This window comes from Corythoichthys intestinalis, chromosome 9 (genome assembly GCF_030265065.1).
Source record: "Corythoichthys intestinalis isolate RoL2023-P3 chromosome 9, ASM3026506v1, whole genome shotgun sequence".
NCBI classification, from domain to species: Eukaryota; Metazoa; Chordata; class Actinopteri; order Syngnathiformes; family Syngnathidae; genus Corythoichthys; species Corythoichthys intestinalis.
This window is the reverse complement of record NC_080403.1, coordinates 10,547,728-10,564,027: the sequence shown is the minus strand read 5'-3', so window position 1 is coordinate 10,564,027 and position 16,300 is coordinate 10,547,728. Positions and strand designations below refer to the sequence as shown.

The 16,300-nt window shown below is 38.0% G+C and overlaps 1 protein-coding gene across 10 annotated transcripts in view; it reads right to left on the bottom strand.

Moving 5' to 3' along the window:
- Nucleotides 1-16,300, bottom strand: part of cacna1da (calcium channel, voltage-dependent, L type, alpha 1D subunit, a) — a 216,684-nt gene that overhangs the window by 31,483 nt on the left and 168,901 nt on the right. For all 10 annotated transcript variants that reach the window (XM_057846662.1, XM_057846663.1, XM_057846661.1 and 7 more), the window contains 9 exons: nt 14,570-14,698; nt 10,102-10,167; nt 9,933-10,024; nt 9,691-9,850; nt 6,974-7,101; nt 6,795-6,891; nt 5,087-5,189; nt 2,706-2,807; nt 495-628 (listed from right to left, as the gene is read on the bottom strand). In XM_057846662.1, coding sequence (XP_057702645.1) covers nt 495-628; nt 2,706-2,807; nt 5,087-5,189; nt 6,795-6,891; nt 6,974-7,101; nt 9,691-9,850; nt 9,933-10,024; nt 10,102-10,167; nt 14,570-14,698 — 1,011 coding nt within the window. The remainder of the gene's footprint in view (nt 1-494; nt 629-2,705; nt 2,808-5,086; nt 5,190-6,794; nt 6,892-6,973; nt 7,102-9,690; nt 9,851-9,932; nt 10,025-10,101; nt 10,168-14,569; nt 14,699-16,300) is intronic.

The following is a 16,300-nucleotide window of genomic DNA, read 5'->3' as shown; positions in this document are numbered from 1 at the left end:
ACTACCTCCCAACTCTCAAAAATCACACACACACAAAAAAACCCCCGGCACTTAAACGGATCTATTGAGAGTGGTTGTATTTAACCTCATTAGATTGTGCAGGTATACCCAATGTTGCGGCCTAGGGTGTATACTGCGGATTTGAGTGGAACAGAAAACAAGCTTTGGAGGTGACTTTCATGAGCTGACGGATGAATCTTGTGAGGTGACGGCTAACGCTTAACATCAACATGTTTAACAGTACAAGAAACAGGGATACACATTACAGCTCCTAATGATGTAAATAACAGAACATATCCATACTGTACAGCGAGATGAACGTCCTGCTGGATCACAAACCATAACATTAGCGCACTTGATGATATTTAAATGGGATGCGTACAAACATGTTATACATAAAACAGTACAGGCCTTTGAAAATGTTTTCACAGGACCACGTGACTGGCTTCGCTCACACACTGACTTCCAACTGGACCTGACTGGCAGAGACTCACCTGCAGTGCGATGGCTGTGCTGTTCTGGGAGGGGTGTGCACCCACTAGGCCTTCCTCTTTACGTTTCTTGAATTTCCTAAAGTAGTCCTGTATCAGGAAGGTGGCATAGAACTTCCCCACGGTTACCTCATCATCTGAGTGAACAGACCACATAAATGCTTCCTGTGTCAGCAGGTCGGCGCACACATAAAATCATGGGTGAATGGTGTTTTCGGGCGAGGAGCTTCCCGACCCTCGTTATTTCTGCTTCAGCACCACAGCCATCAAGACAATAGTTCTAAGAATTATTCTTATCCTGATGGTGCATACAGTAAATCACATCAACCGCAATTCATATTTTGAAAAAATGACGAGAAAATGAACAGTGTATAACGTTGTTCAGCCAAGTGTTTTTTTCCCCGATGGTAATTCATTTACTAGAAATGACATTGTTACAATTTTGAAGCAAAGAGGGAAATGATGTGTTTTGTCTTAATTTGACAAATTATTAATTGTAATTTTTATAATTGACAGGTAGAAGCTAAAGCCAATGACACTAATTTCAGGATACCTTTTAAAGTCATGTAAAAGTTTTTTTTCTGAAGATTTACACGAAAGTGTGCTAATGTGGAGTATTCATTTAGTCTTGTTTTATCTAAACAAATTACCGTAAATCAAAGCACCATAACGGAAACATGTAATTTTACTCATGAATTTATACGTACAGTAGTTTGCTGTGGTGTAGAGCTGCCCTGCATTATAGTCATACAGTTCTAGTTTGTCCCTTCAATGTTAAATTCTAATCTATGAATTTACATTATTTTTTTAGCCAGACTATTCTTTTTATTTTGTAGTCTTTCTCTACATTGCATTGCTTCCAGGAAATGTAGGAGGCTGCTAGAATTGAACTTTTTTTAATTTGTCCAAAAGCATCTATTGTTTTGCTACATCATTCTCATCTGGCCTGAGCCTTCACACAGTGTAAGTCCAAGTTAAACTACAGTATATCAACAACATTGGCCTTTTTTTAAAGAGTCACATGATTGATTTCTTCACAACGCAGGCCCAATGATGTTAGTTGATTGGTTGATTGGACAACTGGTTCAATTAACCGAACACAACTACAGCGATCTACATATAATTGTACAATAAATGATTAACATTTCAGGTAAGTACGATGTATTTTCTTAAAATATTTTTTTTTGGTCATGTTACTTGATATATAGTGTACAGTGGTACCTCGACATATGATTGCTTCGACACTAGGCATGTGCCGGTTTAAAGAATTAAATTCGTATGTAGAGGTACCACTGTGGATTATGACGTACACCAGCTAAAATACAGTACATTGCACAGTAGTATGAGCTCTTCTAATGTGTTTTTGGGAATATCATTTTGCTGGCCTCAAAGATTACAATGTGCTACTGAAAGTGACGTCCTTCCTGAAGTCCGAGGTACTAACCACTGAAAACAACCGAGTTTAACACCAGCTAAACAACTACCGGTACAGTTAGTTTTGATTTGAATCTCTAATCTGATAGCCAAGCAGCAGCAGTAAGAATAAATTTATAAACAGCTAATGCATTTTATGTTTGTGTTACTAATCTTGAAGCTGAACCATTTAATTTTAAATTGACACGATCTCCCATTAAGTGCTTGCTAAACGTCATTGTTTACATTCTTTATTTAATCAGTAATGCTCGATGTAATGTACACACAAAATATGGTGTTTTTGTGTGTTTCTAGCTTATTTTGGTGTGCCAGAGGAGTGTAAAAAAATTATTGTGAAGCAGAGGTCTGGATCACTTTGAACAAGCACGCTGGGGACAGAGATCAGAGAGACAGAGAGAGAGGCAACACTAGTTCCATGCCACCACCCTAAAACAGAACTGCTTCAGAATATTCTGAAGTGCTTCAGAGATTTGGACACACACAAAGATATAAGAGTGTGAGAAGAAACAGATGAAAGAAATGAAGGAGACACAAAAAAAGTCCGAACAAAAGGCTGTCTATAAGGCCATGGAAGCCTGACATCAGCAGCCTCCATCAGGATCCAAGACACGAGAAGAGTGGGTTGAAAATACACGGACAGCAATGACACTGCAACCAGGAGAAGATGAGGAGCAACACCATGATACATGAACAACACTGTGTTAGAGAATCTTTGTGCATGTGTTAAAAATGTTTTGGACAGTTTTTGTGCCAGAAGTATATAGGACGAGTGTGACTGACCACCAGCAGGCGGCACTACTTGATCCAGCAGCTTCATACTGGTTCTCTTCCAGATTTTCTTGATGACAGCTCGAAGCTCCTCATTGGCCTGCTCGAGATTCCCTGCGGCACAGTGAAAACTCATCTCTTGAGACGTGAGTTCTCTTCTTGCAGTTAAAGCTATCTATTCTTCAGTAATTGGCAAGATGTATTCACAGAGGTGGGTAGAGCAGCCAAAAATTTTAATCAAGTAAGAATAGTGTTACTTCAAAATATTTCTCAAGTAAGAGTACTCATCCGAAAAATGTACTCAAGTACAAGTAAAAAAAAGTACTTGGTGAAAAGACTTCTCAAGTAATGAGTAATATACAATTACGATATCAGATTTTCTTTTAAACAATAGTATAGTTTTCTCAGTACAACGTAATCTATATGAACTGATATTGTTATCATACGTACTATAACCAGGGGTGAAAGTGGGCCAGAACGGTCAGGAACGCAGTTCCGGTATAAGATTCAGGGCCAGAACGCAGTTCCGGTATAAGATTCAGGGCCGATAAAATAAGATTCATCTACCAACATCAGATTTACATACACAAGTGTTAACAACAAACATAAAAAGTGCTTGTGTAGCGTAATCTATTTCTACCAATTTTTTATTATTTATTTTATTCCACCGACGGCATGGAGGTTTCCGCAGCTGCTGCAGTTATTCAAGTCTGACGATGATGAGTCACGTCAATGTGCGAATGCACGCAGCAAAGCAAAACGCCTGGACTAATTTATCTGTTCAATTGGCTGACATACTGACGTTTGATCAGCAGAGATAGTTCGCTCTGATTGGTTCAAATGTGCATGTTTTCTGGAACAGAAAAAAAAAAGGTTGTTGAATTAATGTGACAAAAAAGGGGAATTCAACATAAAATCGATAAATCTTTGAGATTTCTTTAAGACTTTAAGATCTTTAAGAGTTTTAAGCATTTAGTATGTGAGGAAATGAGGGAAAATAAAAATTAGGAGATGGAGGTTGGGGTTATTGCTGTTTTTGTTAACTTTTATTTTGCAAACCATTGAAAAAATACAATTTTGAATGAAAATCAGTTTTTGTATGTGTTACAGAAATAACTGTGCTAAAACAGTTTTCTTTGCATTTCAGTAGTTTAAGAGGTTTGACGTTGAAGTTTATACAATAATCCCTCGCTACTTCACACTTTCAACTTCCCGCCCTCAGTCCATCGCAGTTTTTTTTTTCAGTTAAAAAAGAAAAAAATTACTGATGAGCTGTCCCGAGCCGATCGCACAGTCTCAAGCTCGCTCCCTCCCTCCCTCTCCCTGCTCTTTGTTCGTCAGAGAGTGAACTGGAGTTGCTTATTAAAGTAAACGATGATTGACAGACAGTTGAGCTTTGATCTTGCCAGAGACTCGACCTTCAAAGGACCGCATGCGTCATTGATCGTTGAACTTGATAAACAGTTGCTGTGGCAACTCATTGTGTGTAAGTGAGCAGCGGGAGCGGATTTGAGTGGACACTCAATGAAGTATTTTACAAGCATTTTTTTTAAATTACTTTTTTTAAATGGATTGGGTGCCTACTTTTGTTTTGTTTGAAAATAATTATGTGGGACAGTAACATGTTGAAATCTATCATAATTATTACATTTAAAGTGCTTAAAAAACATTTATTTAAAAAAAAATATATATATATATATTTTTTTTTATACAAATAAAAGTTTTTTTCCATTATACTTTGGGGAAAAAGGTAGAAAACACGTCTTATATGCACCTTTTTCCAATGATAAAGCTGAATAAATACATTGGAGAAAAAAAAGCGCTAATTCACTTTTTTTCACATCGCAGCGGGTTCTGGTCCCCATTAACCTCGAAAAACGAGGGATCACTGTATATAGCTTAAGCTTTATTATTGTACAAGTGTTATCTAAAAATTCATAATTCAGAGCACAGTTGTCTACATCTTGAAGCGAGGGAGGGCAGGCAGTCGCTCTCAAGGGTAAAGCTGTTCTTCAAAAGGTACAATGTAACATTTAATTGGTGAAGTCGGCCTGGCCACCTACACGTCATGATATCACGTATTTTTCTTATAATCACGTGACCATTGATTTTAGAAGCTAACCCCGCCTTTCAGTATTATAACAGTTCTCTGAGCTCTGCCGCATGTGTGATGGATGTTCTCCTTGTGATCATAAGTAAACTTTTGAAAAAGACTTCTGGAGAGACTTTTTCTTCTAAAAACAAAGAACAGATTTTCTCCGCTGACAAAAACTAGAAAGTAAGGTGTGGTAAAACTATTTAGAAGTACATTTTTATCAAAAATTACTCAGCTACATGTAACGGAGTGAATGTAACTACCCACCTCTGTATATACAGTACGTGTAAATTTTCACCTTCAGTTTTTATTTTGAGGGCTGTTCGCACCAGTGCAAAAAGAGTAGCATTAAACATGACGGTGCCATCACTGTTGAGAGGCATATTCATGGCCACCAGCCTCTGTAAGGGGAGAGAAAGTGAAAGATTGACATTTAGTCAAAATATTTAAAGTGTCTAAAAATTAAACTGTCACAATATTTGGTACACCTGCTAAATGTTCCCACACGTTAAATAAAAAATTCTGTTAATAAAGCTCAGTTTCTACTGACGCACTGCACAATATAAGTATTTAACCATCCCAGATGCTAGTGCTGAAAAACTAATCAATTTTATATTGAAATCGCTAATTTAGACATTCTGACATCAACAAGGCTACAATTTTCTGTAATGTGTTCTTGACTGACCCAGGGTCCGTTATGTTGATTAATAAATTTGCTCATTTGAGTCCTTTTTAAGAGGAAAAACATATATTTCACTTTTTAATAACACATTCAGAAAGTAATTTAAGACTATCACAATATATATATTTTTACTGTGAAGGGATTCAATTTATCCCATGATATTACATTTCATGCCATATCGCTAAGCCCTCAATCTTTGTTTGATGCAGTTAGTCAATGACCAAAAAATATTTACATACAATTTATCAACAATAAATAACTACATTCGGGCAAAGGTTAAAGCATGTTTAGCCAAAAACATATATATTTTTTTAGGGCTGTCAAAATTATCGCGTTAACGGGCGGCAATTAATTTTTAAAAATTAATCACGTTAAAATATTTGACGCAATTAACGCACACGCCCGCTCAGACAAATTTAAATGACAGTACAGTCAAATGCCCACTTGTTAATTGTGTTTTGTGGAGTTTTGCTGCCCTCTGCTGGCGCTTGGGTGCGACTGATTTTATAGGCTTCAGCACCAATGAGCATTGTGTAAGTAATTATTGACATCAACAGTGGCGGGCTACTAGTTCATTTTTTGATTGAAAATTTTACAAATTTTATTAAAACGAAAACATCAAGAGGGGTTTTAATATAAAATTTCTATAACTTGTACTAACATTTATCTTTCTATCCATGGATCGCTTTAACAGAATATTAATAATGTTAATGCCATCTTGTTGATTTATTGTTATAATAAACAAATATAGTCCTTATGTACCGCATATTGAATATATATATCCATCTTGTGTCTTATCTTTCCATTCCACCAAAAATTTACAGAAAAATATGGCATATTTTATAGATGGTTTGAATTGCGATTAATTGCAATTAATTACGATTAATTAAATTTTAAGCAGTAATTAACTCGATTAAAAATTTTAATCGTTTGACAGCCCTAAATTTTTTACATACAGAATATAACTGAATTAACGTATTCAGATAGTATGTCTGTTAAATGTGGGCATGTGAACCCCTTTGAGACATTTGTTGTGATTCAGGGCTTGATAAATGAATGTGGGAACATTGTGTGCGACTTGAAAGTATGACAGCATCATTGCTTTTCAGAACCAATTATAAAAAACTTTAAAAACTACATAAAACTCTAATATCATCATTATAGTTTATAATGATTACAGCAGATGGTGTGATATAATTACTAGGGGTGAGACGATACTGGTAAGTCACGATTCGATACTGTGACGAAATACGTTGCATAACATCCAGGTGTACCTAATATTGTGGTGTTTTTGATGTGAGATGATAAAAGGGAAAGTGGAGACCTTGCACGCTACTCGATGAGGACACAGTTTACCGAAGCCAAGAGGAGGCTGGATTCGTCGAAGGAGTGTTACCACGTCTAGATGTTTAATTCTTCCCCTGAATGAGCGGAAAAGGACAAACATTGCTGCAAATACACGTGAAGGCAACCTAGGTCCTATTAACTGAAGTCAAGTCATACTTTGCCTCAGGATCATACTCCGACCAAATTCTCTTGAATTCATCCAGGTGGTGTGGGCCAAGGATGGACCAATCGCGTGTCAAATAGTCAAAGTTGTCCATGATGACAGCAACAAACAAATTAATAATCTAGAGAACGACATAAAAACAAAAGATTTGCAGTCATTTGAGTGAAGAAATTTGACCTCTTTAATAGAAAAGGAGAAGTGCAAGTGTAGACTGAGGCATCTTCGAGGTAGGCAGGATGAAATGACTAATGCGCGGCAAACAAAACCCATAAGATGATTGTCTTAAATGTATTTATGTGCATTAATAGTGTGTTGACTCGACACCAGCACATGGTTCAATGGAAAGAGGCGTTAGGATCTGAGTTTGTGTTTACAGTAGTTTGATTTTTCCCATGTGATTACCTCATTAATTCCACTTACAGTTGTGGTCAAAAGTTTACATACACTTGAGAAGAACATAATGTCATGGCTCTCTTGAATTTCCAGTTATTTCTACAACTCTGATTTTTCTCCGATAGAGTAATTGGAACAGATACTTCTTTGTCACAAAAAACATTCATGAAGTTTGGTTTTTTTATGACTTTATTATGGGTTAACAGAAAAAGTGATCAAATATGCTGGGTCAAAAATATACATACAGCAACACGAATTAGCAATTTCTTTTGAGTGATTATTGACTTGAACAATCATTGACTTGAACAAGTCAGGAAAGTCACTTGGAGCCATTTCAAAGCAGCTGCAGGTCCCAAGAGCAACAGTGCAAACAATTGTTTGTAAGTATAAAGTGCATGGCACTGTTTTGTCACTGCCACGATCAGGAGGAAAACGCAAGCTATCACCTGCTGCTGAGAGAAAATTGGTCAGGAGGGTGAAGATTCAACCGAGAATCACCAAAAAGCAGATCTGCCAAGAATTAGAAGCTGCTGGAACACAGGTGTCAGTGTCCACAGTCAAGCGTGTTTTGCATCTCCATGGACTGAGAGGCTGCCGCGCAAGAAGGAAGCCCTTGCTCCAAAAGCGGCACCTTAAGGCTCGACTGAAGTTTGCTGCTGATCACATGGACAATGATAAGACCTTCTGGAGGAAAGTTCTGTGGTCAGACGAAACAAAAATCGAGCTGTTTGGCCACAATGTCCAGCAATATGTTTGGAGGAGAAAAGGTGAGGCCTTTAACCCCAAGTACACCATGCCTACCGTCAAGCACGGTGGTGGTAGTATTATGCTGTGGGGCTGTTTTGCTGCCAATGGAACTGGTGCTTTACAGAGAGTAAATGGGATAATGAAGGAGGAGGATTACCTTCAAATTCTTCAAGATAACCTAACGTCATCAGCCCGAAGATTGGGTCTTGGGTGCAGTTGGGTGTTCCAACAGGACAATGACCCCAAACACACATCAAAAGTGGTAATGGAATGGCTAAATCAGGCTAGAATTAAGGTTTTCGAATGGCCTTCCCAAAGTCCTGACTTAAACCCCATTGAGAACTTGTGGACAATGCTGAAGAAACAAGTCCATATCAGAAAGCCATCAAATTTAACTGAACTGCACCAATTCTGTCAAGAGGAGTGGTCAAAGATTCAACCAGAAGCTTGCCAGAAGCTTGTGGATGGCTACCAAAAGCGCCTAATTGAAGTGAAAATGGCCAAGGGACATGTTACCAAATATTAGCGCTGCTGTATGTATATTTTTGACCCAGCAGATTTGATCACTTTTTTCTGTTCACCCATAATAAAGTCATAAAAGAACCAAACTTCATGAATGTTTTTTGTGACAAAGAAGTATCTGTTCCAATCACTCTATCAGAGAAAAATCTGAGTTGTAGAAATAACTGGAAACTCAAGAGAGCAATGACATTATGTTCTTCACAAGTGTATGTAAACTTTTGACCACAACTGTAAATAGTAGCAATTATTATAATTAGGGATGTCACGAGCGCATATTTTGCAGCCGAGTCACCTGATTTTGAGAATGTGCCGATACTGCCTTCCGATCAGATACCGAAAAAGAGTTTTTAGTTAAAAAATAAATTCCAAACATGTTACTATCCCACCCTGCCGCCTTCATGATGTGAATTATTTAAACAGTGAATGAATTCATGGCTTCAATCATCGTTACCTCTAAGTACCAAACGCAGGCTGGACAGTTTGGCTGCACTGCTTAGCAGGAGGGAGGGTGAGAGGCTGTGGCGCTTTACAAGCATGAAGCAGAAAACCATAAATATATGTTTTTAATTAAAAACCTAATCCTTTTCACCTCATTCCGATCCTCTGAAAAATTGCGCGATCGGCCCGATTTCCGATCACGTGATCGGATCGGGACACCCCTAATTATAAAATTATTATACTTGATAAACATTATTGTATTTTTTCTTATTCATAAATCCAATTATAAATACAATTTTATTTCAAAACTAAATTAATGAAATTAAAATGATTAAAAACAGAAATACACAGTGATTACGGCACCAAGTAATGCTCTATTTTTTTTTTTTTTCTCTTAACAGTGTTTAACTCATTGCATGCCATTGATGGTGATGAATGTCCATTTATTTTAAACCAGGAAGATTGGCTGTGAATGCTAATTTTTCAATTCGCCCCTCCCAGTCAAAATGGATTGGCTACCAAACATGACACAACTGATGTGAACTAAATAATAACAAAATAATTAACGCGTCAGTCATTTCATACAAATATAGGTTTACAGATGTAATACCAAAAAGGCGCAAAGCATGTAGAAGGTGATGAAGTAAACAATTGCAAATCCACTGCCGCATGTCATTTCCTCTCCGGGGTTGTAGTCTGACTCTGGGTCGCACAACTTTCCTGGCATGCAGGCCAACATGATCTCTTGCCACGCCTCTCCAGTTGCACATCTGGGAATCATATGTCGACAACATTGCAATAAAGATTTGAAAACATATTGTAAGGTCAGATAGTTGACAAAATCTCACAGACCTGAAGAGGAGGAGAACAGCCTGAGGGAAGGTCTGGAAATTGTTGTTCCTGTTGATGTGCGTTCCATCCACCATCGCAATTTTGCCAAACACCTAATAGATATACAGTATATTGGGTGCATTGGTGTGTAAAGGGAAAAATATTGGTGCTATCATGTCTGGGTACCAACCTGCATCCCAATGACAGCATAGATGAAGAATAGCATAGCTATCAGAAGAGCGACGTATGGCAGAGCCTGAAAGAAATAAAAAGATACTAAATATAACAAACTATTTTGTCTGTTATACCAAATAACAACATACTGCTTCTTTTTCCATACCGCTAGGGTCACAAGTGAGTTTGAGTCAGCTGACTTCGGGTGAGTGGTTAATCTTAAAACACATTTATGGGCTGTTTACATGGTGACTCTGCGACACCAAGACGCAACGTTTGTGTTGCGGAATGGCCTCGCCTTTACACGGTGACAGCGAAAACAGAAGGCGAAGACGCAAACTTCCGTTTCCGGCATTCAAAGCAGAAAGGATCCGATTGCGGGGACTGCTCCGCAACCATATGAATGGAACACTCTCGGTCCGATGATGTTAGCACTCACACACGTCACTTTGGGCATGCGCAGTCGCTGCTTTGAAATATTCAAAACAGCAAAAATGGTGGAGCGTGAGCTTCAATTTACTGTTTTTTTTAATACTTTTAATTCAAATATATTTTATGTTTGCATTTTTGCGCCTTTTGAAGCAAAAGAAAAAAACGCGTGGAGTGAGAGTTTAGTAGACAAGTTATGTTGTGTTGTCTGCGCTGTATAGCTGAATAGCTACTGATAAATTAGGTTAACAGAGGCCTATTTAGGAGCTTAGTAGCTTAATGGTTGTTCTTGGTCTATGATCAAATAAAATTCCCTCCAAAAATTTGACATGTACTCCAGCTCGACATGTTTTTCCTCCCTCTTTATTTTGAATATTTTGACAGGTCCGACTTACACTCCGTTGCGATTTATAGTCCCCAAAATATGGGATGTAAATTTAAATACCGTATTGGCCCGCATATAAGACGGTGTTTTTTGCATTGAAATAACACTGAAATAGAGGGGGTCGTCTTATATTCGCGGTCGAGACATTATACTTATTCACGACGCTAGATGGCGCCAAATATCATTAAAGCGATTTCTGTCATGACAGACCTCAGCTACTCTCAAGTTTAACCAGTTTGCATTATTTTATCGTAATGTTTTTCCTTCAGGTTTGTTTCAAGACTACAGTTACAGTTAGACTTCACTTTGATGGTTAATGCAGTTATTGCAATTTTGATGTTTTATCACAATAGATTGGTATATTTACATTTAAAAAACCAGACGCCATTCATTTACGAATGTGATTGCACTTTAGTTTACATACTTAAATGTTCAGATGTTAAGATTTGAATGAGGCAAAATAACATGCTTTTTCCTTTTTCTCTCAAATATATTGTTATAATCATTTGTTTTGGATGTACTGTAATTATTTTCTGTATAAAAATTAATTTGGTGTTCAAAAAGTCTTTTTTCAAACTTCAGTCTTGAAAAAGAGGGGGTCGTCTTATAATCAGGGCCGTCTTATATTCGGGCCAATACGGTAATATATGTCATAAAAGCATATGATATACAGTGAGGAGCAGTATTTGTACACCTTGTGATTTTGCAAGTTCACTCACTTAGAAAATAGGTAGAGCTCTGAAATTTTAATCATAGATGTATTGCCATACATAGAGACATAATCTTTAAAAAATCCAGAAATCACATTGTCTGATTTTTAAACTTTTTTTTTTTTTTTTGGGTAATTTACTGCGGTTCATAAGCAATTGTACCTCTGAGAGTCGGCAATAATTATGACACTCAAAGAGTTGTCACTCTATCTTAAAAAATTCCACCTTTACCCCATGATTAACAACCCACCAACCAACCTTTGAGCTTATTATTGTCACCTGCGCACCCCACAGCCAGTCATACTCCAACTGCTACCATGGGCAAGATCAAAGAGCTGTCCAAAAACACCAGAGACAGAATTGTAGACCTCTACAGGGCTGGACAGGGTTACGGGGCAGTTACCAAGCAGTTTGGTGATATGAGATCCATTGTTGGAGCAATTATTAGAAAATGGAAGAAGCTAAACATGACTGCAAATCTCTCTCAGACTAGGGCTCCATGAAAGATCTACCTCGTAGGGTCTCAATGATCCTAAGAATGGTAAGGAATCAGCCAAGAACTACACAGGAGGACCTGGTCAATGACCTGAAAGGAGCTAGGACCACCATTTCCAAGGTTACAGTTAGTAATCAGTGTTGGGAGTAACGGCGTTATTTTTTCAGTAACGGGGTAATCTAACTAATTACTTTTTCCGCCGTTACAACGCCGTTACCGTTACTGACGGTCAAAAGCGGTGCGTTACTTACTCTGAATAAATTGAAGAAACTACCAGCCGTGTCGAGTCGTCTCTCTGCTCTGTTGATTTGTCATCCAAGACTTGGGGTGCGTTCAGGTTCGAGAATAGCGCACGTACTTCTGACTCCAAGCTGTTTGTCCCTGCTCATTCAATTAGACAATGCTTTCCAAAGTTTGGTAACGTTTCTGTGTTTGCTACACCAGATGCTAGCCTCGTTCCCATCTCCCACTGTCAGCCAGCAATAATTGTGCTTCCATCTTGAGGACGGCAGACGCTTTGAAGGTGACGTGAATGGTCGGGAAACTAGCCTACCTAAATGCAGCCCCTCGAGAGATGCGATGGAAGTGATTGTGATTGGCTGAGGGTTAGAGTCATGTGTCGTTGTAAGCCAACCAGAGCCAGTGATTTCACAAGCAAACCGGAACAGCGCATGCGGCAAACACTCACATGCAAAACAGATGCACAGGGTCGGGATGGCAGAGCAGTCAGAAGAAAAATTGTCCTTTAAGAGGTGGAGATATAGACACTATTTCAAGTTTGTCGAAATTAAAGGAAAGAACCTGCATGTAATGTGTAATTTATGTCCTGGGGCAAAGCTTTTGTCGACATCTGTGGTAAGCAATTCAAATCTGCTGAAGCACCTAACAAGTTAACTACCTGTCTGTTCTTCTCTATTCCACTGACTCGAATACTGCTCAGAACATTTCAAATTCTTTGACATACAACAAGTTCTTTTAAAGTAACAGAAATAGTTACTTTCCCTGGTAACTAGTTACTTTTACTATAGAGTAATTTAGTTACTAACTCAGTTACTTTTTGGAAGAAGTAGTGAGTAATGTAACTAATTACTTTTTTAAAGTAACGTGCCCAACACTGTAAGTAATACACTAGGACGTCATGGTATAAAATTAAGCATGGCACGGAAGGTTCACCTTCTTAAACCAGCACATGTCCAGGCCCGTTTTAAGTTTGCCAATGACCATTTGGATGATCCAGAGGAGTCATGAGGGAAAGTCATGTGGTCATATGAGATCCATCGTTGGAGCAATTATTAGAAAATGGAAGAAGCTAAACATGACTGCCAATCTCTCTCAGACTAGGGCTCCATGAAATATCTACCTCGTAGGGTCTCAATGATCCTAAGAATGGTAAGGAATCAGCCAAGAACTACACAGGAGGAGCTGATCAATGACCTGAAAGGAGCTAGGACCAGCATTTCCAAGGTTACTGTAAGTAATACACTAGGACGTCATGGTATAAAATTAAGCATGGCAAGGAAGGTTCACCTTCTTAAACCAGCACATGTCCAGGCCCGTTTTAAGTTTGCCAATGACCATTTGGATGATCCAGAGGAGTCATGAGAGAAAGTTATGTGGTCATATGAGATCAAAATAGAAATTTTTGGTCTAAATTCCATTCATAGCGTTTGGAGGAAGAAGAATGATGAGTACCATCCCAAGAACACCATCTCTACTGTGAAGCATGGGGATGGAAGCATCATGCTTTGGGGGTGTTTTCTGCATATGGGACTAGACGACTGCACTGTATTAAGGAGAGGATGGTCAAGGCCTAGTATTGTGAGATTTCTGGGAATAACCTCCTTCCCTCAGTTAGCGCATTGAAAATGCGTCGTGACTGGGTCTTCTAACATTACAATGGTCCGAAGCAGACAGCCAGAATAACCAAGGATTGGCTTCGTAAAAAGCATATTAAGGTTCTGGAGCGGCATAGCCAGTCTCCAGACCTCAATCCAATAGAAAATCTTTGGATGGAGCTGAAACTTTGTGTTTCTCAAAGACAGACCAGAAACCTGACAGATCTAGAGAAGATTTGTGTGGAGGGATGGACCAAAATCCCTGTTTCCATATGTAAAAACCTGGTGAAGAACTACAGAAACCGTCTGACCCCTGTAATTGCAAACAAAGGCTTCTGCACTAAATATTAGCATTGATATTCTCGGGGTTACAAATACTTATGGACCCCAGGAAATTACAAATAAATTATTGACAAATCATACAATGTGAGTTCCGGGTTTTATATTTTTAAATTATGTCTCTATAAAAGGAAATTTGAAATTTCAGACCTCTACCAATTTTTTAAGTGGGTGAACCTGCAAAATCACAAGGGGTACAAATAATTCTGCTCCTCACTGTATCTAACCTAAAAAATAAGACAATACATACAATATTTGGTCACTGACTTTAACCTCATCCAAGTCCTCACCTGGAAGGATTTGATGAACGTCCAAAGAAGAGTACGGATGCCCTCCCCTCTACTGAGAAGCTTGACGAGCCGCATGACTCGGAAGAGACGGAAGAAGGTAATAGAAATGCGGGCGCTGTCCTCTGTGTTCTGGGAAGAAAATGTTCTAAAGTCAAAATCAGGCAAAGCTGCAGCATGGGACACTGGACCTCTGGCTGCACAGGGCCGAAGAAGTTGTGGACTCGGGAGCAGATACATATGGGCTTGAAGAATGTCACTAAATTTTTTAAAATATAAATTTAAAAGACATTTTAATGTAGCCACATTTCCACCAAACGATACAGTATGAGATGATAAGTATTAGTTTGACTCTGTAATTTCTTTATTCAATTTGGTTACCAACACGGGATGGGTTGATGAAGTCTAATTTTTAACTGGGGTTAAAAAAGAACATCACCTGTGTGTAAGGAAATGCCACATAGGTGTGAAGTTTAACATTCCTTTTACTTCCTTGTATCAAAAGCAGCACGGTTTTCTGACAAGCAATTTTATGTTTGTTACTAAATTCTCGTGCTGACATAGCTACCTAATATATACTGTAGTAAAGACAAAAATGTGTGATTTTCTGTTGTGTTCAATTTTTCCTTTCTGTGAGAGATTATTTTAGCAACATAACTAACTGGTTCCGTCACACTTTCTTGCAGCAAACAGTTTTGCTGTACAATATTGTAGTGGGAAGGTGGAGCTAGATTCTGAACTGAATGTTGATTGGTCAATACTAGGGCTGCAGCTATCAATTATTTTAGTAGTCGTTTAATCGATGAACTAGTTAGTTTGAATAATCGAGTAATCTGGTGAGTAACATAAAACGTTAAAATACCTGAGCTGAGCCTCAAACGGTATAATAAATAAATAAATCAGGATCTAAGCACAACAAAAGAACAACGGCTAACTTACATAGCAAAAGTCTATAAAAACGGCTAAGCATTAAAAAAGCATTAGCTCAAACAAAGACTTAGCTTATGTTGGTCTTAGCAGGGAGCAGCTGGATTCAGCAATGTGAAATGAGTTATGTCATGTTCACTGTTGCAACTACAGGGCAGTGTATCCGAACAAATCAATGAAACTAAATGCAAACACTTACAAAACAAACCATTACAGTGCCACTTTACTAGAACGAATACTTGAAGCAGCAAAATTTAATTCCAATTTTTTTTCTATTCGAATTACTTGAGTTATTCAATTAATCGTTGCAGCACTAGTCGACACAGAATAAAAATGAATGACTGTACAGAGTTCAGTGGTTACAGCATCGGAACAATCCATTTTATATTACGAACCTCAATGTCATGTCAATGCAGTAAAGGCATAATGATTTGTAATTAACACTTCCTGGCCATAAATATGAAACCAGTAAATGAAAACAGTGAGTACCTGGCATGACTTTTTGTGCTATGTGATAAGCATTGATAAAGTCGCTCATCCTACGCGTTATGTAGGTTTTAGAGCAAATAGTTTTAGGAATTAAATAAATAGAAAATATTGACAGTAGACCACCAAACAAAAATTTCACAAAAAGTAAAAACTCTATACTGAAATAATTCTGACCTTGTCTCAATTTGTTTCAAAAATGTACTTTCTTGGTGTGAAATATAGACATGTTTAGTTGAATATAAACCAATTACATATTCGGGCTACGGAACAAGACCGATAAGGTTCCAAATTGTTTCATGGAAAACTGGACTGTACCAC